This window comes from Onychostruthus taczanowskii, unplaced genomic scaffold (genome assembly GCF_017590055.1).
Source record: "Onychostruthus taczanowskii isolate IOZ18803 unplaced genomic scaffold, ASM1759005v1 scaffold17, whole genome shotgun sequence".
Lineage (NCBI taxonomy): Eukaryota > Metazoa > Chordata > Aves > Passeriformes > Passeridae > Onychostruthus > Onychostruthus taczanowskii.
This window is the reverse complement of record NW_024498906.1, coordinates 12253649-12279133: the sequence shown is the minus strand read 5'-3', so window position 1 is coordinate 12279133 and position 25485 is coordinate 12253649. Positions and strand designations below refer to the sequence as shown.

Below are 25485 nucleotides of genomic sequence, written 5' to 3'. Positions count from 1 at the left end.
GTCACTGAGTGCCACATCCAGGCCCTGCTTGGACACTTCTGATAAATAATTAAAAAAGATAAACGGGAAATGATAAATGGAAAAGTGATACATGGAAAAATGATAAAAAATGATAAATGAAAAAATGATAAACAAAAAAGGATCAATGAAAGATGGCTACACCTTGTGAGCTCAAACAAAGCTTGTTCTCCAAACCCACTGGCCTGTGGAAACTGCACAATTCCCATTGTGGAAAAAGGAGAACTGGAATTTACTCAACAGAAATTTCCGCCTCTGTGTCCTGCCAGCTCAGCCAGCTCACTTTGAGGTCTCAGAGGCTGACACAAGCCCTGCCCTGCTGCTCCCCATCCTTTTTTTAACACACATCTCCCCTGGATCTTGGCAGGGAGGAGCAGGACAACTTTCTATTTGTTTTTTGGGTTTTTTTTACACATACCTGTAAATTCTCTATTCGTGTCTCCTCGATGACCTGAGTTGTTCCTGGCCAGGTTAAAACTCCAGGGAAAATCTTGAAATCAATCATCAGCTTTGACTTCAGGAATTGGTCGAGGGCATGAACAAACCTGGAGTTTGGAACAGGTCAAACACACTCAGATCCCCTGGGAGCAACTTCCTAAAATTTCCACCATTAATTTTATCCTGCCAGGAGCAAACAGTGGTGACTGAGAGGACGGGGGATGAGAGATCAGCTGGCTCATTAAATGCTGGTTTTCAGGGTTTATTTTTGTTAAGGTTGGGACTGAAGTGTTTGAGATGGTGTTTTATGTTTAGATTTTGATGTTTATTATTTTTATTTATAGTTGTGTAAGTTGTGCGTTCTATAGTATTTTACTAATAAGATACAAAATGGTTAATTTTTTTTTCTATAAGGTCTTTTAAGGTTAAATTATCTAATTAAGAAATGACACTTAAATTATTTTTACTTTTAACTTAATAACTAATTATTCCTGTCTTGTAATGTGGACTTTTTTGTCTAAGCATATAACACTACTTAAACTTGTGAAGGTGAAGAAGAAAAAGAAGAAGAAGGAGAAGAAGGAAGGAGGAGAAGAAGGATAAGGAAAAGAACATGGTAAAGAAGAAGGATTAGCTTCTGCTTTAAAACTTTTATCTTTTTCTACATATATTACATATATTACTATATTACATATATTACTTAAACTCTTAAGTTTTCTACCTGGTGACATCACACACTTCTAATTAAACTCCACACCTGTAATTATAGTGTTATTAACTAATTTTGGAAGTCTTCTCTATGGCTTTAGGTTAAATGCAGTGTTCTCTTGAGGGTCTGTGTCTTTCAGCACAGAAGGTTTAAAATTCTCAGCATCCAGGGTTCCAACATTTAAATGTTCTGGTTGTCTTTGAGGTAAAACCCTCCAGGTGTGAGGAAGGAAAGGAGGCAGGCAGGGATGAGCCTGTGCTCCCAAGGGATCCATGGGAATTCAGGGTGAGGGAGACAGGGAGGGGACACAGCATTCTGCTTTGGCTTTTCCCTGAGCTCAGAGTGGGAATGGCTCTGCCTGGATGAGCCTGGCTGCCCAGAGCTGGGAAATGGATTTGTAGAAAATGTTGAAAACTTCACAGAAGGTTTATCTAGCATGGATTTGTATGTAAAGCTTGAGATAAGAAATGCTGGCTTAGAAATGTTATGGAATAGGAGAGATATTGCTGAGAGAGAAATGGAATTAGAAATAATTTTTTAAAGGTGGTTTTGTAAATAAAACTAGATATTTTGGAGAAATAGAATGATGAAAAATGTACTGCAGTAAGATTTATGAGGGTAATTCTAGATGGTTGGTTTTCAGCTGGTTTCTGAATGTGATGGTGTGAATTATAACATCTGTATTGTCTCAGCCTTCACATGAGACTGAAAATGGAATAAAACTTTTTAAAACACCTCTCAGCTGCCCCATCTCTGGGTCAAAAAAGGGCTTAATCCAACAGCCAGAGGTGTTGTCATTTGTGTAGGGACTTTTTTTGGGGTCAAGGCTGCCAAGAAAATGAGACCCAAGCACAGGAGTGGGATGCAGATCCCAGGAAGGAGGAATTCCCTCTGAGCATCCACCAACCCTGAGCACGTGCTTTGAGCCACCCCACAGCAGGAGGGGAGAAAGTTCAGGCCCAAAACTCCTTCATTTGGCATTATTTTGGCATGGCCAGGGGGGCAGGGAGCTGGGGGCTGCTTCCTGGGAAATGGCAGAGCCCCAGCTCCAGCTGGAGCCAAGGCAGCCAGGCCCAGCTGTGCTTTCCTCAAGGAGAGCAGGATAGAGGGAAAAACATCCTGCACAAAACCTCCTTTAATCCCTGTGAGGAGCAGGGGAGAAAACCATTCCCCATCCCTGTGGGCAGCTCAGAGGGAGACAAAACATCCTGCACAAAACCTCCTTTAATCCCTGTGAGGAGCAGGGGAGAAAACCTCCCCCATTCCCCATCCCTGTCGGCAGCTCAGAGGGAGAGGAGTCAGGAATGAGGGAGTGAATTCCAGCCTGGGATAAAGGAGGGGAGGAGAAAGGTGATTTTAGTTGTTTTACTCTGTTTCCTGCTCTCCAATTCTGTTTTAATGGACAATAAATTATTTTTCCTGACATTGAGTGTTTCCTGTGAGTCATGGTCTCCCTGTCTTTACCTCCACCCTGGAACTTTTCCATGGAATTCTCCCCCCTCTCCCAGAGGAGCAGGATCACAGCCGGATAAGGAGCTCTCACCACGAGCCTTTAGGGGTGATTTTGATCCCACAGAGCACCAGGAATATCCCAAAATCCCCCCACCAGCTTCCCACAGCCAGGATTCCACGAGGGAGAAACCCCTGGCTGGCAGGGAGCAGCTCCAGCTTTTTGCTCCCAGTTTGTTTCTTGTCCTGGCCCTGCAGTTCAGGCTCTCCCTGTCCCTCTGGGATGTGCCAGCTCAGGAACTCATCCCTGCTTATCAGCTCCAGGGAATTTGTGACTCACTGGAGCCTCAGCTCAGCCCAAGGTCACTCTCCAGATCCCCAGGGATGAGATAAAGCCACATTTCTTTAGGATGCATTTTTCCCTCAGAACAAAGAGGGTTTGTTCTTCTCCTCTGAGCTCTCCCCCACTGCAGGGCTGTGATCCCTGAATCCCAAATATTCCCTCAAATCTGCTCTGTTCAGCAGCTCCCATCAGCTCCTCAGCAGGAACAAACTTCCACTTGCATTAAATCCATTGTATAAACCCATTTGTTTAAATCCACTGGATTAAACCCATTGGATTAAATCCACTGGATTAAACTAATTAAATCCACTGGATTAAACACATGGGATTAAATCCACTGGATTAAACCCATTGGATTAAACTAATTTTATTAAAACCATTGGATTAAACACATGGGATTAAATCCACTGGATTAAACCCATTGGATTAAATGCATTTTATTACATCCATTGGAATAAACCCATTTCATTAAACCCACTGTATTAAATCCATTTTATTACATCCACTGGAATAAACCCACTGGATTAAATACATTTCATTAAACCCACTGGATTAAACCCATTTCATTAAACCTACTGGATTAAATCCATTTTATTACATCTATTGGAATAAACCCACTGGATTAAACACATTTAATTAAACCCACTGGATTAAACCCATTTTATTAAACCCATTGGATTAAACCCACTGTATTAAATCCATTTTATTACATCCACTGGAATAAACCCACTGGATTAAACCCATTTCATTAAACCCACTGGATTACATCCACTGGATTAAATCCATTTTATTAAACCCTTTGGATTAAACCCACCTGATGGATTAATTTAATGACTAACACAGCAAAATTAAAGCCCCACCAAGCACAGTTCCTCAAATAATTTTTTTTTCCCAACAAACCCCAAAATTTTCCATCAGACCAACCTGTTTTGCCTGAGATAAACCCTTCCAATTCCATAGTGTGCCAAACAAAAACAACTTTCTTCTGGATAGTCTTCAATTATTTTCTTAAACTGATGTTCAGCCTTTGCCAATGCCTTCAAAAGAAATGTGAGACACAAATACAGGGAGCTTTGCCAGAATATTTCCACTTTTCCTGGCTCTTTTCCCCCTTTAGACTGGGTCAGTGTGTCCTATTCCTTGATCGATCTTAGGAACAGTAAATGGAATTACACACCTGTGTGATCACAGGCAAAACTTCCTTTCCTTTTTAAAAAAAACCAATTTATTCTGTAAACATGGAGCTGCTGTAACACAAAGAATTTAAATGACTGAGCTCAGCTGTTTTTAAATTCATTTTAAGACACTGAATATTACCAAACACTGCAGGAAGAAACACCCCAAAAAAACCAAGTCCCACTGCTGTAACACAAAGAATTTAAATGACTGAGCTCAGCTGTTTTTAAATTCATTTTAAGACACTGAATATTACCAAACAAACACCCCAAAAAAACCAAGCCCCGGTTCTGGCATTTTCCAGAACCCAAAGCAATTCCTGGCTCTTGCTTTAGGAGCAGAATATTTCTCTTCAAAACACCAGTGCAGAGCAGAAATAAAAATTACTGACTGCAATTTCTTGATACTCAGATGCTCATTTGAAGGCTCACGAAGAAATTTTATTTGATAGCTTAATTCATCCAAAACCATCAAGGATTTAGTCCCATATATTCAATTTGGACAATTTCAAAATGTGTCCAGAGGTTTCCTTCCCCCCTCATCTTCTCAGTTAGGAAGATACAAAAAAAAATGGGAAATTGCCCCCTGAGCTACAAATTGGAATTAAAGCGATACTTAAATATAAAATAAAATTTAAAAATAAAATAAATGTATAACAAATTATATAAATAAATACACAATTAATTATAAACATACACATAAATATAAAAATACAAATAAATTAATATCCTACCTCAGGCTGTCCTATTCCCAGTAGGGCAGTGGCATGTCCATAGAGGAATATAACATAATTAATATTAAGAATATTCACATACTGAAAAAAAAAATAAAAAAGAGAGTTAAATTATAGTCACAGCACAACAAAAACATGGTAAAAATACTGTAAATTAATTAAGAATGACTTTTGGGTCTGTGGCTGATTGGTTAAAGATAAACAAACACCAAATTTTACAGAATTTGCCATCAAAATCCTTTTTACCCTTTGTTCTCATAAATCAAAATTCAGCTGACAATCACAGGAAAGACCTTTAAGATCATCAAGTGTAACCAACAGTGGTGTTTTTATTAATAAAATCACAATATTTCATCCAAATCTTTGCTACTACTCTTCTAAGAAGGGGGAAAGGGAAAGAAGGGAAAGGAAAAAAAAAGGGGGGAAAGGAAAAGAGGGAACAGGGGAAAAAAGGGGGGAAAACAAAGGGGGGAAAAACAAAGGGGGAAAAGGGGAATATTTTGGAAATATATTTAGCTCTGCAGCCAACAATTCAACAAAATAATGATTATTTTGGGGCAAGGGAGGAGTAGCACAGGGCGATGGAGGCACAAACCTCCATCCCCACCACAAAGAGGGGAATTTTGCTCCTTTTACCGAAAATCCTGAGGTGTAGAGGATGCTGAGGAGCTGGGAAAAGGCTCGTTCAGCCCCGTGGCACTGCTGCTCCAGCAGGGCTCTGCAGCCATCCTGGGCCAGGGACTTCACCTCCTCTGGCAGAGAGTTGAAATCCACCTGGAATGCGCATCCAAGTCAGTCAATCCAAAAAAAAAGGGAATTTTCCTCCATTTCATTTAATTTCCTTTCATTTATTAATAGTAATATTTTGGCAAATATTTTTACACTGCACCTCCAGATTGTTTTTTTACGCTGCACCCAACAGGATTGTTTTGGGGGAAGGAAGGTGTTGAATGAATAAATTTTAATTTCTGGGGGGGAAAATAAAAAAATCAAGTTATTTCTCCGAGTTTACCGTGAATTCTGGAGTATTCAAGGCTCTCAGCAGGGGTAATAAAATGGGTTTATCCCTGTCCAGCAAGGTTCCATCACCCTCCAGCCCAAGGGATTTTACATCTGGACTGAAATCCACCTGGAATGTTTAACAGACAGAAAGTTCAAAAGAAAACAACATTTTAATTTTTTTTTTTTTGGCTTTCAAAAGCAAGCAAAATATTTAATTCAGGAAGTAAGTATTTGCTCAAGTACTTCTGAGACAGCCAAGTGGAAATTCTGCATCCTCCTGAATTGTTTCACCACAATTTCACTTTTCAAGCAGCAATCAAGGTGCATCTTTATAAAACTCTTCAGATCAGATTTTCATGGAGCTGCTGATCTCTTAAAATCCTCATTTTTATTCTAAATTTCTCTCCAGAAAGCTGCAGCTTTGGTTCAAGCACCATTTTAATCCTCCTCACATATAAAAAAACCCCAAAAGCTTCTGCTTTTCCTCACTTTTTTGTATCCAAATGTTTTTGGAAGACTGAGAATTATTTCATTCTGCAGCACTCTGTGTCCAGCTCAGCTCATGCTGGAAGGTTTCACAGTCCATTATTTTATTCTGTTATTTGCTACTATGTTATGTAAAAATTTTATTTTGTTTTCTTTACTGATACTTCCCAAAATCTGCAGGAATTTCTAGGAGGGAGTCTGTAAATAATGAAGATTTATTTTAATTTCCTACAACTCCTGGGTTAATGCTGCCCTATGCAGTTACAGATCAGAATAAATTATATTATTTTAATGCTAAATAACCTGACATACGAAGCAGATTAAATTAATGAAGATGTTCCTTTTAACACCAAAATGAATGAGCAAAACAAAAAGAGGTATTTGATAGGAAATAAGGGGTAGAACCTGCATTTTCTCCTAAATTCAGTTCTGTCCTGTGAGGTATTTAATCAGAATAAAGATTTTTGGTATCTACATCCCCCATTTAACAGGGATGAATGAATGCATGATTTAATTAAATAATTTAATTAATTAGTCAAGCATTGCCATTATTTCCTTCAGGAATTTATTGGTGCTGAGGCCAGAGAAGGAAAATTTTCCCCCAGTGCATGAAGTTTATGAAATGTGTATGAATTTTACAGCGTTTCCAACAGCCATCCCACAAAACTGGTTATTTCCAAATGTATCCAACACTGGAAAAAACATTGAGGCAGAAATTTGGGAAGGGCTTTTTCAATCCCTGAATGATCCCAGCCAGGTTTTAATTTTTGATTTAAAATTATCCCAGCCAGTTTTTACAGCAGGAGAAGAAAGAGAAACCAGAAGAAAATCAGAATAAATCAGTGTAAGCACAGAACTCCTGCCTCTGACTAAAGCCACTCAGAGCACAGAGTGTTAAATTTTGGAAATAACCAAGGTTTTGTGCAATATTCCTAAAAAATGAGAAATAATTTCCAATTTAAGGCTGGATTCCCATTACCTGTGGCACAGCACAGAAACCTTTATCCTCCATGGCTTTAGACTCGCTCTTCAAATCCATGTGATCCCTACAAAAAACAAGACAGGGGCACCAAGGGTTTGTAAATGTGCTTTAAATCTCAATTTATTTTGAATAAAATGTGGTTTTCTTAGGCCTGATCATCTCCCCCCAGCAGAGAAGCAATTTTGGAGCTGGTTCAGCTGCTTTAAAGAGGATTTGTTCCACAATAAATAAAAATATTCCCCCTCCATTAAGTGAAAGGAAAAGGAAGCCACTGATAATTCAGTTTCATGACCTCTCCTGTGGCAAAATTTCAATTTTTCTACCTACACTGGTACTCAAAAAATTATAGAAGAACAACAGGATTGTACTGAAATAAATACTGATTAAAAGAAATCTGGGGTTGTGGTCACACTTAGATTAGGACTGGGAATTATCAGGTTTTCTAAAGAAACCTGAAATCTGCCTTGGAAAAATTCTCTTGAATGGAAACTTCCCTATTTCCATAAACTAAAAATCTCATTTTGCTGCACCCTCGTGTTTTGAGCCATCCCAAACACAACACAAATCTCCAGAGCCTGGTGGCCCCAGCACTACTGGAAATATTGAATCATTTCCTCTGATAAATTCTGTTTTAAGTGCAAGCATAAATATTGCATAAATAGAATATTTAATATATAATTCTATATTAATAAATATTTAACATATAAATATAAGTATGTAATATTATAAAATCTATAGTTTTACCTGAATTAACTGAATTTTAGCCCCAAGTCCAACCATTCACATTCCTCTTCCACAGAAGCATCCTTGGCCTTAAAATCAGACTTTTGATTGGAAATTGGAGCCAACAAACAACTAAAGGACTCCAAGCAAAGTTCTTTCCTAAAATAAAGCTTATAAAACCAGATTTCATTTTTTTCCTGAGCTCAGGGAGTGTCAGAGGAGTCTGAACAATTATTTGGTGCAAGGAGGCCTTGGAAATGAGGTAAGAGTTACAATTATTGCTGTAACTTTGGATGTAACAACTGAAACAAAACTCCTGTCCCCCCTCTCTGCTTTAACAGCAAATATTCAAATTATGCCTTCATCTGCAAAAATTCAGCTGAAGATTTTCAGTTTTCAAGTAATAACTGTGGAAAAATTGGAATTTTGGGGACTTTATCCACTACTGGGATGTAAAAAATTACACAAAGCCATTAGCAAGGAGCAGGCAGCAAATCCAAGTTGTATTAATTTTACATAAAATAGCTCAAAATAAGAATAAATTTTTAAATAAATAGTATTTCTTACCTCATTTTTTCATAGTCACAAGTTTTGGTTTTTGGCTTTCGTTTGTTTTGCTGACTTTGGTCTGTAAAGAGGAAAAAAAAAGGATTTTAAACAAAATGATCATTACCTAAAACGAGCAAACAAAAAAATGCACCTGGAACTCACATTTGGCTCTGTGAAATGCAAATCTTAAAAACTGACAAGGTCAAAACTAACACCAACAAAAAGTGTTCATACCATGAATTTGATTTTAGTTTTAGTTCAATAGTAGATAGGATTAAAAAAATCCTAAAGGGGAGAGATTTCAAACAAATAGAGGAATCATACAATCCTGTAGGATTGCAGGATTTTAATCACAAAATTCTGGTTAAATAATCACAAAATTCTGATTATTAAAGTGGACTCCAGGCTAAAGAAATCAGTCTGTCCTATAAAAGAACAGGTTTTATATATATAAAAACCAGTTTATACATATATATTATATATATTACTTATATATTAGATGTATTTCTAATATATATACCAGAAAAATATATATTTTTAATTCTTATATAACTATGTATTGTATATTAGACTGCATACATTAGGTAATGTATTATAAAATAGTATCATGCAATATTTTATATTAAAAATGTTTGGGGTTTTTCTTTTCTTATACTATTAGTGATCAATCAGAATTTTCAAAGGGAATGACAGATCCGTATCGAAGTCCAAGTTTCTCTGGAAAAAAACGATGAGGATGAATTTTTTGCTTCAAAATCCCCAAATTAAAGTCAAATTTAATCCTTGTCAATCGCAAATGGAAATAAACAGAGACAGACAAATAAGTCAAAGTGGAAATACTGGATGCCAAAAACAAGGAAGGATTTTTTTTTTTTATCAGGTGAGATAAAATTTTTTTATCAGGTGAGACCAATTCACTTTTAACTCTCAAATTTCTCATCAAAGACTTGACACAGAATTCACAGGAGCACTTCAAAACTCCAGAGATCCAACGCTGCTGTGGAACAGTGACTGAGGGAACAATTCCTGAGCAACAAGGAAGGAGAAAATGCGCTTTAAGGCTTTGTTGTGATGACAAACCCAGGAATTCCTGCCATTAACTGCAAAATCATCTTTTTTTAATTGGACGCACCCGCAGGAAAACAATGCAGCACCTGGATTGAAACTCCCGGGCACTGGGTGATCGTCCTGCTGAACTGCCAGAAAATCAGATTTGAAAATAGGAGGAGGAGTTATTCACTTGTAGGTGAATAACTCAACTTCAGTTGTAGGTGAAACTTTAGCAACCGTCTGTGCTTAAAAATGATTCTCAGAGTGTTTCAAACAGAAAACAGCGAAAGCCACAGCGACTGTGGAACAATCCAAGGCAGCCCTGAGCTCTCCCTGCGGGCAGGGGAGGTGGCCCAGGAGCATTCCTCAGCTAAATCCTGCCCAGGGGCACCCAAAGCCTCCTGCCAGCAGCAATTTCTCATGAAAAGCTCCTTAATGACCCGCAACTTAAATGAGTCAGCGCAGAAATCAGGAGTCTAGGACTGAACATGTTCGGAGTTACTTCATGGACCACTCCTTGAGTGGATGGCTGCTGGAACTCAGGGGAACTCCAAAGCTAGGCTAAAAATCCCCACAAATTCCTCTAAATAGAGCTACTGGAATGATGGAAAATCAGAATCCTTCTGAAAGCCTGGAAACACCAGCAGCACATCGTCATTTAACCATCTAAAGACTGAGATATTTCACTTTTTCTTCATTTTGTGTGTTGCTTTCCCTTAAGGAACCAAGCTAATTCACAACAAAATCTTAGTGAAGAGAAGAGAAACCACCTCAGCATGGAAGGAAGAAATCAATCAGCATTATTTTATCCAATTTCAAAAGCCATTCAACAAAAATTACTGCAGCAACAACTCCCATAGAAACAACTCCTCCCCTACAAAACCCAACTTCAAATGCTGCTTTCAATTGAAATAAAAAAGCTTCTAAAACAAGGTTAACAAGGAAAACCAGCTGATTTACAATTAAAGTACTTAAGTAAATGTATTAATTCCACAGAAAACATCATTTACTTACCCCACAAACACTTAAAAATATTAGAAGTAGTATTACTTTTCTTAGCACTTTCCATTAGGAGCGACCAAAGATATTTAATAAAAATATACACGAGCTCAAAGAAACAGTACATGAAGACCAAAAATAGGAAGTAGCAGGAAAAATAAATCAAAAAGGCCAACAACTTTACCATAATATAATGTGGCATTAAGTTCTTTTCCATTAAAACTCCTACAAGTTCAGTGAACAAAGGCAAAGGAAAAAAAAAAAAAAAAAAGCTCTTCCTCCCCCACCCACAGCAAACTGGGGCCAGCCAGTCACTGGGAGCCTCCTCCTCCTTTCAAATCAAATATTTTGCTCTACAAAACCAGGGGGAGGAGGAAGGGAGAACAGAAAGTGAAAATAAAGCAGTGCAAATAAAGAAGAAACATGGCATGAACACAAGTTGGGTGAAATTACTGCAGCCAACACGTTCCGTGGTGTTTGGCCAAGAACTCAGATATCTGTCCCAGAATTGTCCCTCTCTCTTCCTCAATTCCTCCATAAATCAGCCACCCTGCCCTTTCCCCGCCCTCTCTGTGCCACCCCACCCTGCCAGGGAAGAATTTCAAATTCAATGCCCAATTTCATCCTCTGTCAGTGCCTGTCCTCTGACACCCAGCAGGGAGAAGGGAAATTTTCAGTCCCCCTGAAGTTGGGTGATAAGGGCTCAGAGCCCAACTTGCAAAGGAGATAAAAGGATGTCAGAGAGGCACAGAGGATGCTGAGCACAGCTGGGAACTGGGGGGGAACAGATAATGAGGAATACAGAGGGGCTGGGGCAAAATTACCTACCCAGAAACACCAGCACACACCCAAAGAGGAGCTCAGGAAAGGAAACCGCAAATATTGGGGGCTCTCAGTGGATAGAGCCCCAGAGAAACCTTCAGATGATTCTCCAGGGCTATGAAAGGAGCTCCAGGAAGAGGTGGATGCCTGGAAATGTGATGGAATGCAAGTATCCCTCAGCTCCTCAGACAGAGGAATGAATGCAGGGGTTGAAGTTAAGGCTTTAGAGAAATTAAGATCTATTAAGCCACATGGAGATTGTGGTAAATAGGTACGATATGTGCTGACAAAATTGAAACAGCAATCAATATTGATACAGTAATTAATATTTAGAAATAATGAAACAGTTAAAGGTGTAATGCCAAGAAAGAAAGGGAGAGGAGGGTTTTGTTCCCCCCCTGCTTCTCCTGCAGATGTTCAGAACAGGAAGAAGCAAGAGATAACTATTACTAAATTTAGTTGGAAGAGAGGAGAATTTGGTTGGACATCCAGGAAAATGTTAATTATATGAGATTTATTGCTTTGATGCTAGAACATAATATTGGCTTGTATTATATTAGCTTTGGCTGATGTTATACCAGCTTGGTGCACATGTGTAATCCAAAAGGTGAACTACAGGACTCCGAGGAAGAGGAGAGGCCTTCCTCAAAGGAGACCCCAAAGAGTGGCACGAGCCCCTAAAAGAATGGCGGGGCATGCGTGATGAAGGTGACGATGAGGGTGGAGAGACAAGTGTGACCATCAAAAATGGGAGGAGATGGTCATTGTTAGGAGTAGGAAAGTTCTCCATTTTTTTTAAGTGGCATAGTTAACAAGTTAAACCAATAGCTGTTAGTAACTTCATGTTGTAATCACCTGCTGTTAATAGCTTTTCTTCAATGACCTGTTAATGTTGGAAATCAGCCCAATTGTCCCCCTGCTGCTTCCTGGAGGATGACACCGGAGACTGCAGGTAGTGGGGGAGGTGACAGGGGGAAGGTGACATCAGAGCTGGCGTGCAGATGAGGAAGCCCCTCCCCAAATCTAGCAGGAAAAACCCCTAAAACAACGAGCCACCGTGGAATCAAGAGAGCTAAGTGATGTCCAGAGGTGAGGAACTGAATCCAGCGTCTGCTGTGATCCTTTTTACCTCTCACCCTCACCTAAAAGGAGGTCGACTAGAAAGAGGACCTCGAATATCAAACTGAAAAGGGGGAATCTCCTGGTGCTCTCATGATGATGGAATCCTCAGCTCTGCCTGCAGACCAGGGGACAAAGCTGCATCATCATCATCATCCTCCTCCCTGCCACTCCTGGGAGCAGCGGCGGCGTGGCGCGACCCGTCGGTTCTCCCCACCTGAGCTGGTTTTTAATAAAGGCATTAAGAAAGGAGAAAGATCTCCTGCCCTATTTATTTCAGTAATGACATACAGCATAAAAAGGGGAATTTTGGCTTGGTAAGCTTGTACGTGAGGTGACAAGTGGGGTGACAAGTGAGGGGGGTCAAGCCCTGCACTCCGCATCCCGCGCGGTTATTTTTGCCTATGCACTAATTATTATCAGAACCAAATTATTCCTTATTTTAACCAAACTATATTGTCAATATCTCGAGTGCATTCAATTTTATATATATTAAAGCTACTTAATTAAGACGGCTGTTACATTTAATTTTGTTTGGGTTTTTTTTTGATTGGATAACTGGGCAAATATAACAAGATGAAGTAGAAGTGTAAGTTCAAGTTTTAAGTAAGCAGAAATATATCTTAAGTGCCTTAAGAAACTAGCAGTAAAGTTTCTTAAAATTACCACTTACTACTACTTATTTTACTTAGCAGTAAAGTTCTTAAGTGCCTTAAAAAACTAGCTAGTAAAAGCCTTAAGGCCTAGTTTAAAACTCAGTTTTAGCTCCAGACATAACAAAACCACAGCAGAAACTTGCTTGCTTCTTTAGACAGAATTATTCATGCAAACAGAAAAAGCTGTATGTGTGAATAGATAAAACTAATTTAGATAAGAACTGACACTACTTCCCTATCACTTTTGTACATCAGAGTCAAGTTCAGATTGTGAATGTTTTAGATTTGTGGTTTTAGCTGATTGGCTGGTTTATGTATAAAAACCTCTGTAATGGGGTGTGGACAACCACCAACAAAAAGAAGAACAATAGGACAAGAAGAAGAAAGTGATGCCTCAGGTTTGAGCTTTTCTATTTTTCACATTCTGTGCTGCTTCAGTGTGTGGGACTGAGCTTCATATTATGGGATGGTGAGCTCTGTGCACAGAGCAGGGAGACAAAACAATTCCTGCTCCAGCTGGGCACCAAGGACAAATGATCCAAATCTCAGCCCAGGAGCACAAACCCCATGGGCTGGAGAGAGAAAAACAAGCAGGATGGGAGTGCAGGGGCTGAGCTGGAATTGGACACTGAACTGCAATGTGCACATGGAGCAGAGCTGATCCCAGGGAGAGACCCCATGAGCGCTCGTGCATTTTGGGACCATTTGGGTTCATCTTGGGTGCAGCCCTGGCTGGGCTCTTGTGCTGCCCAAGGTGCATCCATGGAGGCTTTTAATGAATCCCTGCTTTATTCTGTAACTGTTTAATCCCTGCTCTGGGTCACCCTTCTCAAGGCATCAGAAGAAGAAGAAGGCTGTTCCTGCTCGCTCTTTCTTGCTCTCTTCTTCATCATCATCATCACAAGAAGAAGAAAGGTGTGGGGCTGTTGCTTCGGCCTGGGACTCTGTGAGAGCTTTTACTTCTGCCTCTGCTTGGGGCTCTATGCCAGAAAGCTTTAGCACAGACTTTTACACTGCCTTGGTTTGAAAAGCCAGGTGAATGCTAAGGAAAGCAGGAGCTTCCCCTAAAATGGAAAATGTAAACCTCCTCTTTCCAAATTATTGTAATTTTGAAATTAAGGGGCTCTCAGACAAAGCTATGGGAAGCAGGAATAACGGTTCTCTACTAGGGAAGAAAATAAAAATAAAATTAAAAATGCAGTAATACAAAACAACACTAAGAGTTAAAATACAACCTGACACCCTGTTAGTCAAAATGTTAGCAGCAGTCTGATTAAATAGTAGCTGCAGTTTTCTTAAGAGTGACAGATGGAGTTTTGTTAAAGCAGTTATCTTGTAGAAAAGTGTAGTTTTCATCTGAAGATCTAGTGGTAGTGTAGATAAGCCTGGTCTTCTTCTGGGATTCTAGCAGAGAAAACAGCTGCTCTTCTGAGAATTTAGTAAGAAAAGGCTGACTGTGGTGCTCTAAATCTCTGATTATATTTAAGCAAAAATGCTTAGTTCTTCCCTCTGGGTGGAGCATCTCACAATAAAATAATGTAATTTTATCAGTTATGCAGTGAAGCTCAATAGCCTAGTAAAAAGACACCTTTCTAAAAAGAAGATTATCTGCAGAAAAGATAAAGAAAACTGCTCAATTACCAGAAAACAACTGCCCTACCCTTAACAAATAGTAACAGAATAACACTGCCAGCTGCATCTTCTAACTTAGAAGAACTCACTTAGAACTCTCTGCCTTCAAGACTGAGGAACTCATGCAAAAAACAACTTTACTACAACCAAGAGCTGCTCCTGTCTCTCTGAAGACCCAAGACCCACAGCAAACTCCACAGAAATGAATTCCAGGAAAGTGGAGTTGAGGCTCTGGGTGTGTTCAGCACTGAGGATGAGGAATGGCTGAATTTTACTGCTTCAGGCTGGGTTGGAAAGTTTGGGTTTGGCTGGTTTCAGCATCACCTTCTCCAGCTCAAGGCCATTCCCTGGGTCCTGTCCCTCCATCCCTTGTCCCCAGTCCCTCTCCAGCTCTCCTGGAGCCCCCTCAGGCTCTGGAGGGGCTCTCAGCTCTCCCTGGAGCCTCCTCTTCTCCAGGTTAAAAAACACTCTGGAGGGGCTCTCAGCTCTCCCTGGAGCCTCCTCTTCTCCAGGTTAAAAAACAATCATTATAAAAGTATTGCTTGAACAAACAATGTACTGAAGTACCAGTCATAACCACTTCCATTGTGTAATAGATTGATTAAAATCCCTTTTTCTAATCATTATCTCCATCAACTGAAATCCAGGATTTATTTTACTGTTGGAATGTTGGGGGACACAAGACACATGATGGACTTTGGACCTGGTTAACATCAGAGATTTGATAACAGGATGCCTTTGGCAACAGCAAAGGGAACTTTGAAAATTAAACCTAGATTTTAAGAAGATTCAATCAGACAGGTTTACTGGAAAAAGAAAATCCCATTAAACTCTGCAAGCAAGAGATGCTGTTATATGCAGAAGTTTGTGTATGTGATTGTAACCTCATCACTGTAGTACACATTCCTAGTCTCCCTGAAATAGTATATGTGAAAAATGCATATTATATGATTGGCTCTTCACAAATATTAAAATGAATACTGTATGTGCTATGTTGGAAAGTTATGCTGTATTAATCTCTTTTAACTAGTGCTGGAAGGGGATTTAAGGTCACCCTGGAGCCTTCTCTTCTCCAGGCTAAAAAATAATCATTATTAAATATTGCTTCATTATTAAAGTATTGCTTGAACAAACAATGCACCGAAGTATCAGTTATGCTGGAATCTGAAATGCAGGGAACTCTCAGAACTTTGGGCCTGGAAGCCAAAGCTTAGAATGAAACCCAGGATTTCATCTGAGACCTTGGAAAAGGCTCCCAAACTGAGATGCTGGAAGGGAGAATGTGGATTTGTAGTTTAAAGCAGAGACATGTTGAGATAAGGAAAGGAAAGTTTAGAGTTTAAGATATAAAAATAAAAGTAGTTCCAGAGGTAAACAAGGAGTTCAGAATGCAGCACTGTGGGTTTGTGTGTCAGAACATGATTGGCTAAGAAAGCTCACACTGTAACATGGGTCCAGAAGATGAAATATTTAAGGATTGGGTCAAAAACATAAATATCCTTGTTAGCAGTGTTTTATGGGTTAATAACTCCTTAAAAGTCTTCTAACTAAGGGTCTTGGGACCTGAACCATGCAGTGAAGATGTGAGCTGATCTCACCCTTCCTGCCTATGCAGAAGATAAGAAAAATAAACCACATCATCAAAAATAAATCAGAGGTCCCATCTTTAATTCCTTCTAAAATTTCCCACAGGTTATTACCACTTTCATTGTGTAATAGATTGATTCAAATCCCCTTCTCTTATCTCCATCACCTGAAATCCAGCATTTATTTCACCTGTATGAATTCCCTGGGTTTGCCATCCTTAATCCTGAGGGACAAACTCCCAGAAAGGATCAATCCCACCCAATAAACCTTGGGCATAAACCAGAGGCCAGTCTGGATCTAAACCTGGAACCAGTCACACCCAGATTCCTCCTGGAGAAGGGATTTAGAAAGCCAGGAGTTCCTCACCCCCCCAGGGGACAATTCCTGCCGAATATCCCATCAAATCCTACTCTGAAGCCACTCCCTGTGTCCTGTCCCTCCATCCCCTGTCCCTCTCCTGGAGCCCCTTTAGGGACTCCAAGCTCTCCCCAAAATCTTCTCCAGGCTGAACAATCCCTACTCTCCCAGCCTGTCTTCAGAAAAGAAAGTTTTCTTTTTTTTTTTTCCTCCTTTACTACCTGACATCTTCCCAACAAAAACCTCTTGGGATTTCCTGTGCAGCCTTTTCCACCTCCCAAGAAATCCTTTAATCCTTCAAGGTGTTCACAAAGCTCCCAAGATCAGGATCCTCCTCCTGCTCTTTTAAAAATAATATTTCCTAATACACCTTCAGTGCTTTCCTAAAATCCAATTTTCAAGTGCTCTGTGCTTTGCCACCTCCTCAGGTATTTAAATATTCCAGGAATGGGGCACCAAAGGCTTCAGACAAGCGAGAGGAGGTGGTAAAAACCCCCAGGAAAAATTAGGAAAGGATTTCCCTTTGAAGCTCAGAACTGCCTGAACTTCACTTTCAGTGCAGAAAAGCAGCTCTGGCACTGGGGGAGCTTTTGGGGCTGGGAGTTCTCTCCGTAAAATGATTTATTCATTAAAAAAACCCCAAACATGAGCAAGAAACCACACAACTCTCCCAAGTCTGCAGCTAAAAACTCACTCTGCCAAATATTTTGTGGCCTCTTCCCTCTTTACCTGCAGAATTATTTTCTGATGGAGCATTTACTAACCACAAATTAATTGTAAATATTGAAATACAGATTGCTCTTTAATTCACATCCTGGCTCAGGAGGAGGGAAAGCAATTCCAGCCTGTGGCTCAGATTTTACTCTTTAATTCCAGTTTCAGCCCTGAATTCAGTCAAGGAGATTCAAACTGCAGAAGCATCGAGGAATTAACACAGAAATAGAAAAGTGTCTAAGGAAGAAGTAAAAGTCAATTGCTTATTGTTGTGGAAATGGCAGGAAATTAACTTCTGGTCATTAATTATGGCAGCAGCAGAGGAAGAAGTGGCTCAGACTTGGTAAAAAACAAAAGAAAAACTCACTCTGAGGCTGCTCCAGCGTGGAACCTTTGCCTTCTGTTCTGTGGGGCTCAGTCACCTGATGGCAAAAATATCAGATTACAAACCCCAAATCCACCTCCCTGACTGGATTTAAACAAAGCCAAAACCCCAAACCCCTCAGCAACTAAAGATATGAAAACGTGCTGCATTGTGCTCCTAATCAAGAGGCAAAAAAAAAAAAATTGATTTCATTAATCAAAGTGCTTCTTTAACGATTTTCCTCCCAAGTTTGCCTCAATTTCTATTATCCACAGATCTGACACAGAACTATTCCCCCTGGGGGAAGCCAAACTCACAGACCTGCAGAGAGATTTTCAGGAGAAAACAACAGGAAAGCCCTGAGCCCTTCTGGGGTTTTCCCCAGCCTGTTTTTCTCTGCCAACAAACTCCAAAATTTCCATTTCCTGCCCTCCTGCTCTGGTTTCGTTTTCCCAGGGCCACGTCACTGCCCGGGGCCCTCCCCCTGCTCTGGCAGCACAAACAGCTCTGCTGGAGCTGCCCTGGCTCAAAATTCGAATTATTCTGCATTTTCTGCATCATGCAGCTTTTTTATGGTGCAATTCACGGGCTAAATTATAATATGCAAATTACATATAAAAAAATATGTATAAATAGGAATATATATTATTATATATTTATATATAATAATATATTATGATATATTTATATATATAATAGTATATATAACATATAGTATTATATACTATATAATATTCAATAACAAGATATATGTTATATATAATATAAAACAGAGTATACATTTATAATATATATTTATATTTAATATATAAATATATATTATATATTTATATTTAATATATATATTCATAATGTGTATTATCTATAATAAATATATATTATAACATATAGATTATAACTGATTATCTTAAAATAATGACAGCAAAGACAAGAAAAATGTCACAAATACCCCTTTAAATTAATAATTACTTCTTGCTAATTTTAAATAGAAAAATTTAAATTTTACTTTTAGATTTTAAAAATAATCATTTACATTTCAGTTTTAGATTTTAAAAATAAAATCTAAAAAATTCCAAGTCCAAACACGCCAGTGGCCATCTCCTCCTCCCAACAACCACCTGAAAATCCCAATTTCTGTGGTGGCTTTGGAAGGAAATATCCCAGGAAAATGCACAATGGCTGAAGGAATTGCAGAGGTGCAGGCCCAGCATTCCAGCTGGAATTCCTGCAATCCCAGCCTCACCTTGGCATCCTGCTTTGGAGCCCCATGGGCATCTTTGGGCTCAGCCTGGCTTCTCTTCCTCTCCTTTTCCGCTCCGTTCTGCTCCTGGGAGATTCTGGGAGGAGATTTTGAGGAAGTGCAGTCTCTGAGGTGGGAAAAGAGAGAATTCCTGGGCTTTTCTCCATGTTTTACACAAATAGAACACGAAAATTAATAAAAATTCATCTTGCCCCTCTTAGAGGTGTGTAATCCCATAAACAGATGTAAAGGATTTCATCAGTCTTTTTTTACAGCTTCAAACTGCACAGTCCAAACTTGTGCAAAGATTCAGCAACAGCAAAAAAACCCACAAATAAAAACATTAAATAAATAATAAAACAATTTGAAGAAACACCTCCGTTTCCTCCAAAATTGGAAGTGAATGACTAAATTTATATATTTGGAAGTTAAGTAATTAACAATGGCAATCAATTGTTAAAAATACCCTGGCCTCACACTGCTTTGGATACTCAAGTTTATTAAGTTCATAGAAATGCTCAGTACTCCTAATCAATTTATGACTTCCGTTTTTATTTCCTGACAGACAACAAAATTTATGCAATATCTACATTATGTAGCACCTAAACACTGCTAATTCTAAAAAAATTAAAGACACTATTTAAAAAAAAATAATTGTTTTAAAAATTAATTTTTAAAAATTAAAAATTAAATTTTTTATCATTAAAATTAAAAATCAATTAAAAATAAATTTAAAACTAACCAAAAAACATTGCTAATGTTTTTAAAAAAAAATCACTCAAAAATCAATTATAAAAAGCACTCAAAAATCAATTATAAAAAACACTCAAAAATCAATTATAAAAAACACTCAAAAATCAATTATAAAAACCAATTATAAATGTCACTCAAAAATCAAAGTCACTCAAAAGTCGCTCAAAAGTCAATTATAAAAATCACCCCAAAATCACCCCAAAATCACCCAAAACAAACCCCTTACTTTTTCTCAGGCTTCCTTGCCTTCTGTTTATGCTCATTACCTAAAAAAAAAAAAAGAAAAAAACAAGGCATTAAAAATCAAAAACGATCGGGTTCCCAAGCCAATCCCCGAGTGTGCAACCAGCAGCGATTACCATGGGTCTCCTGGAAGGTTTTCCTGAATTTCTCCTGCTGCTGGATGAGCTCCTTGAGCCCCTCTGGGCTGCTCTGGCACAGCTCCTGGGCTCTCTCGTTGGCCACCAGCGCCAGCTCAGCCTTGCCCAGCAGGGCCAGGGCTTTGCAGTAGTGGTAGTGACCCTAGGACAAAAAAAAAAATTAAAAAATCAGGATTTCAAGGTTTTAGCCACACAAAGGAGAGGAGGGTTTAACAGCCAAACCTGCTGCAGTAGCAGCAAAAAGGCAAATTTTGTATAATCCAGCAAGTGAACTGCCCTCAGCTGGTGAAAAATCAGATTTTAACTGGAACAGGGATAAGGCACTGGGAGAGCTTTGGGAAAAAAGGAAATTTGGGGTGTTTTTTTGCTTTCTCTGCTTTGGAAAAGAGCAAATTTGCTTTTTCTTCTCTAATCTCAGCTACTTTGCAATGTTCTAAGTATCTCTTACTTACTCTCCTTCAGGCCAGGAATATTGGGAAATACCTGTTGGCCATTAACCAGGATTTTCCTATATACCTAAATTTATATTTTAAAGTATTCTGTTAACTCAAAACATACTAAAACATTTTCTTCTGTCTTTACACATGCCAAGCACCTCGTACCAGCACCGACAGGCACCTCAAAATAACATTTTAAATCTAAAACCCCAAGCAAAATGCACTTGGAAGAATCCTCAGGCCACAAAGCTCTGTGTCCATTCATTAAAAATCAGCTCTGGGTTCTCATCTTGCTCTAAAATGCCAAAAAAAAAAAAAAAAGATTTTGGACTGTGCAAGAAACTAACCTTTGGCCAGTCAGGCTTGAGAACTATGGCTCTTTTTCCATCAAGAACAGCTCTCCTGAGAGAAGGGAGGGGAAAGAAGAGGAATTTATTATTTATAGCTCAAAAAAGAAAAAAAAATCTCCAGGCTGGTGTAAAAAGCATAACTACAAATCCAATAAATGAGAATATAAAAATTAAAAATTGAATAAAACAGCAGCTCACATGGAAACTATGGAATGGTTTGGGTTTTTTTCCCCAAGCTATGGAAATGGTTTGGGTGGGAAAAGACCTTAAACCTCACCCAGTTCCACGCCAAAATGAGCAGGGACACCTTCCACTGCTCCAAGAAAAAAAAATCCACCCTGGCCTTGGACACCTCCAGGGATGGGGGATCCATAACCACAACTGCAGCCACAGAACCAGAACCAATTTGATGTTTTGGGCTTTAAGAAAATGCCATGAATTCCAAATGCCCCCTGTTTAGAAAGCAGCTGAGCCCAGGGGTGCAGGGTTACTCACCCGTACTGCCGGGTGAGGATGAAGCACAGAGCACGGTTCCCATACAGCAGGTGGTTGGTGGGGCTGGAAAAAATGACATTATCCACAGTTAATGATGGCTATTCCTACTGAAAACCCTAAGGAGAAGGAAAAAAAACGGGATTTTCACCAGGTTTGCCTGCAAAAACTCCCCACAGAAAACCCCGTGGGTGTACATGGGAATGTTCATTGTAACTGTGGGATCATTTGTAAGTTTTTGGGGCCATTAATGCAACTTCCAATTAGTTAATAATGGCTATTCCCACTGAAAAGCCTAAGAATAAAAAAAACCCTGAATTTTCACCAGATTTCCCTACAAAAACTCCACACAGAAAACCCCGTGGGTGTATATGGGAATGTTCATTGAAATTGTGGGATCATTTGTAACTTTTGGGGCCATTAATGCAACTTCCAATTAGTTAATGATGGCTATTCCTGCTGAAAACCTTAAGGAGAAGGAAAAAAATGGGATTTTTCACCAGATTTGCCTGCAGAAACTCCACACATAAAACTCTGTGAGTTTACATGGGAATGTTCATTATAATTGTGGGATCATTTTTAAGTTTTCGGTCCATTAATGTGACTTCCAATTAGTTAATAATGGCTATTCCTACTGAAATCCTTAAGGAGAAGGAAAAAAAAAAATGGCATTTTCACCAGATTTGCCTGCAAAAACTCCACACAGAAAACCCTGCGAGTTCACACGGGAATATTCACTGTAATTGTGGGATCATTTGTAACTTTTGGGGCCATTAATACAACTCCAATTAGCTAATAATGGCTATTCCTATTGAAAACCCTAAGCAGAAGGGGAAAAAAATGGGATTTTTACCAGATTTGCCTGCAAAAACTCTACACAGAAAACCCCATGGGTTTATATGGGAACGTTCATGAAAATTGTGGGATCCTTTTTACATTTTGATGCCATTAGAGCAACTTCCAATTAATTCAATTAATTATTCTTAGCCTGCTCTTAAAAAGCAGCTCCGAGTTAATAATGGCTATTCCTGCTGAAAACCTTAAGAAGAAAAAATTGAATTTTCACCAATTTGCTTGCAAAAACTCCACACAGAAAACCCCATGCATGTATATGGGAATGTTCATTATAATTGTGGAATCATTTGTAAGTTTTGGGACCATTAATGCAACTTCCAATTAGTTAATGATGGCTATTCCTACTGAAAACCTTATGGAGAAGGAAAAAAAATGGGATTTTCACCAGATCTGCACGCAAAAACTCCACACAGAAAATCCCATGGGTGTATATGGGAATGTTCATGATAATTGTGGGATCATTTTTAAGTTTTGGGGCCATTAATGCAACTTCCAATTAATTCAAATTATTCTCAGGCTGCTCTTAAAAAGCAGCTCACTCTGCAGCTCCTGGAAATTATATGACCCCCTGTGCTCTTTCCCACCCCAGGATTTGCTGTTTTTCTGCCAAATTCTGCTCTTCCCTTTCTGCCCTTGCTACAATTTTTGCAAGAAAGGTGAAATCAGCTCGAATTTGGGACCAAACCCCCTCCTGCCATGTGGCATTTATGGGGATTAAAATGGATTTATTCCCAAAATATTGGAAATTCATTGATTAAATTGAATTTGATTCAATTAAACGTGATGAGACATAGATGAAAGGGAGGTAAATAAATCAAAAATCCTGATCCTTTCCAGGGCAGAGGTGTAAAGCTACAGAGCTCAAAATGAAAAATCCAACTCTTTGCACAATGGGGTTTTGTGGAAAGTAGGATTTGATCAATTTTCCTGTATTTCAGAGACACCAGGAGAAGTAAAATCAGCATTTTCATGAGCACAGCACCAATGGTGAACACACCAACCCTGCTGACATTCCAAGGGAAGGGGAAAAACATCCTAAAAATTCCCAGTTCATCCCTTTCTCCCTTCTAAAGAGCCCAGGAAAGTCTCCAGAGCCTTTCAGGAAATGCCTTTAGGGAAGAAATTGAACAAAGATCTCAAAAGGAAACAAAGCCTGAGAGCTGCCAAGAACAGGCAGTGAAATATTTGTTCTTTATTCCTTTTGCATCATGGGAATAAAGATAAATTATGATAAATACTGGCAACATTTGCAAGAGCATTTCGAGGGCAAACACCCAAAGTGGTTGCTCTTGGATGTCCACACCAAATAATTAAAATCATTTTTAAATTATTAAAATAATTCCTTTGAAATTAAAATAACTAAGATTAAAATTATCCATATTAAAATAATTCATTTTCTTGCAGGCTTGCTCGTCTTCCTCTTGGTCATCTGAAGCCCTAAGAGGACTTTTGGAGCAGAAAAAAACCAGCAAAAAAATAGAATAAAAATGGGTTATAGGGCTTTTTTAAAAAAATTAGGTCTCATTTGGCCTCTAATTAAAATGGCTGATGCAAAACTGCACAAAATGAGGAGAAAAGTGAAGAAGTTGAGATCAGTTCTTACCAATACTCAATGGCTTTGGTGTATGACATGATGGCACAGCCCAGGGCTCCCTGGGAAAATTCAGCATTTCCTCTCTGCTTCATGGCTTCACTCTTCTGTGGGACCAGGAAAAAACAAATTTATGCACTAAACTCATTAAATTCAGCAGTGTAAAGGTCATTATTTCATGCAGTAAAGGGAATTTTTGATGCCAGAATGAAACACTCAAGGTTCTGAAATATTTCTCTTCGATAACTGGGGTTTTTTTTTACAATCAAAACCCTCCAAAAAATGACCCAAATGCATCCTGAGAGCTTCTCTCACCTTCCTGGAGCTCTCACAGGTCAGAGCTCTCAGTTCTGCCACTAAATCACAATCCTCCAGTGCCACCCTGGTGATGTAACGATTCCCTGGAGACAAAATTCAGGAGAACACAGAGGGTGAGCAATTCCCACTAAAAATCCTGCTCTGCTCCCCCAAACCCACAACAAATTCAGCAACAGGAGCAATCCAAATTAATGATTTACTACTGGAGAAGCCCAGAACGGAGATAAGAACAGGAATTATTTCATGATTTCTGAGACAAAAGTGATTTTTTTTCTGATTTTTGGCCCTTCTGGAGTGTCCATACTCACACTCAGAAAAAAACATGGCAAGGATGGCCCTGCCAAAGTCCCCCAGCTGCTCCAGGTCCTGCAGGATGTTGGCATCCCCCACACACCTGACCCAGTCCAGGGCCTCTCCAAGGTGGAAGAGACCCTGTTGGAATTGGGAAAAAATAGAGAAAAATCAAGAAAAAGTCATTAATTGACAAAGCAAAGTGTTGGAGCTCTTATCTCTGCCTCTGTTCAGCTGATTTTTCAACTGACAACAGCAAATAAATACAAATATTTGGAGGTCTCCAGCACAGCACAGTCACAAAATCAAACCAGACTTGCAACAGGAAGAATTCAAATGCTACAATTCCATTCAGAAGCTTCTGAAATGATTGGAAAATAATAAAAAACTCTCAAATTTCATTTAGAAACTTCCCTGTGATGACTGAAATTATTAAATAATAATAATATAACCTCCCCCCCCCAAATGTGATTTAGAAACTTCCTTGTGATGACTGAAATTATTAAAAAAATAATAATGTAAACGCCCGAAAATTTGATTTAGATACTACTTATGGCTGTTGAAAAACAATATTAAAAAATCAGGAATATCCCTAAAAATACAGCAGCTGGGGAATCCACAGCTGTGTTTATTCTGGTTTTCCTATTGCTCCTGCCATGTTGGTTTTTAAATTCAATGGTTTTATTTTACCTTTGGCCCTAGAAAACAAACACACTGCTGTACAGTATTATTAATTTTTTTTAAATAATACTAGGAGAAAATATATAATTGTATAGTCTCATATTTTAATAGAACACTTTGAAAAAAAAAACCCTTCACTAATAATAGAATTTTTTTACATTATAAATTTCTAAAAGTAATCTTTATAAT

At 38.9% G+C, this 25485-nt stretch overlaps 1 protein-coding gene across 5 annotated transcripts in view; it reads right to left on the bottom strand.

The window, feature by feature from the left end:
* Positions 1-25485, bottom strand: part of TTC3 (tetratricopeptide repeat domain 3) — a 51875-nt gene that overhangs the window by 19991 nt on the left and 6399 nt on the right. For 4 of the 5 annotated variants that reach the window (XM_041400009.1, XM_041400011.1, XM_041400010.1 and 1 more), the window contains 16 exons: positions 24633-24756; positions 24322-24407; positions 24019-24113; positions 21564-21626; positions 21066-21120; positions 20261-20423; positions 20128-20167; positions 19152-19275; positions 17912-17966; positions 8627-8687; positions 7334-7400; positions 5879-5995; positions 5503-5640; positions 4867-4947; positions 3882-3994; positions 437-563 (listed from right to left, as the gene is read on the bottom strand). In XM_041400009.1, the coding sequence (XP_041255943.1) occupies positions 437-563; positions 3882-3994; positions 4867-4947; positions 5503-5640; positions 5879-5995; positions 7334-7400; positions 8627-8687; positions 17912-17966; positions 19152-19275; positions 20128-20167; positions 20261-20423; positions 21066-21120; positions 21564-21626; positions 24019-24113; positions 24322-24407; positions 24633-24756 (1509 nt within the window). Of the gene's footprint in view, positions 1-436; positions 564-3881; positions 3995-4866; positions 4948-5502; positions 5641-5878; positions 5996-7333; positions 7401-8626; positions 8688-10672; positions 10800-17911; positions 17967-19151; positions 19276-20127; positions 20168-20260; positions 20424-21065; positions 21121-21563; positions 21627-24018; positions 24114-24321; positions 24408-24632; positions 24757-25485 lie in introns of those variants that run through there. The other variant, XM_041400013.1, reaches the window with a different exon arrangement.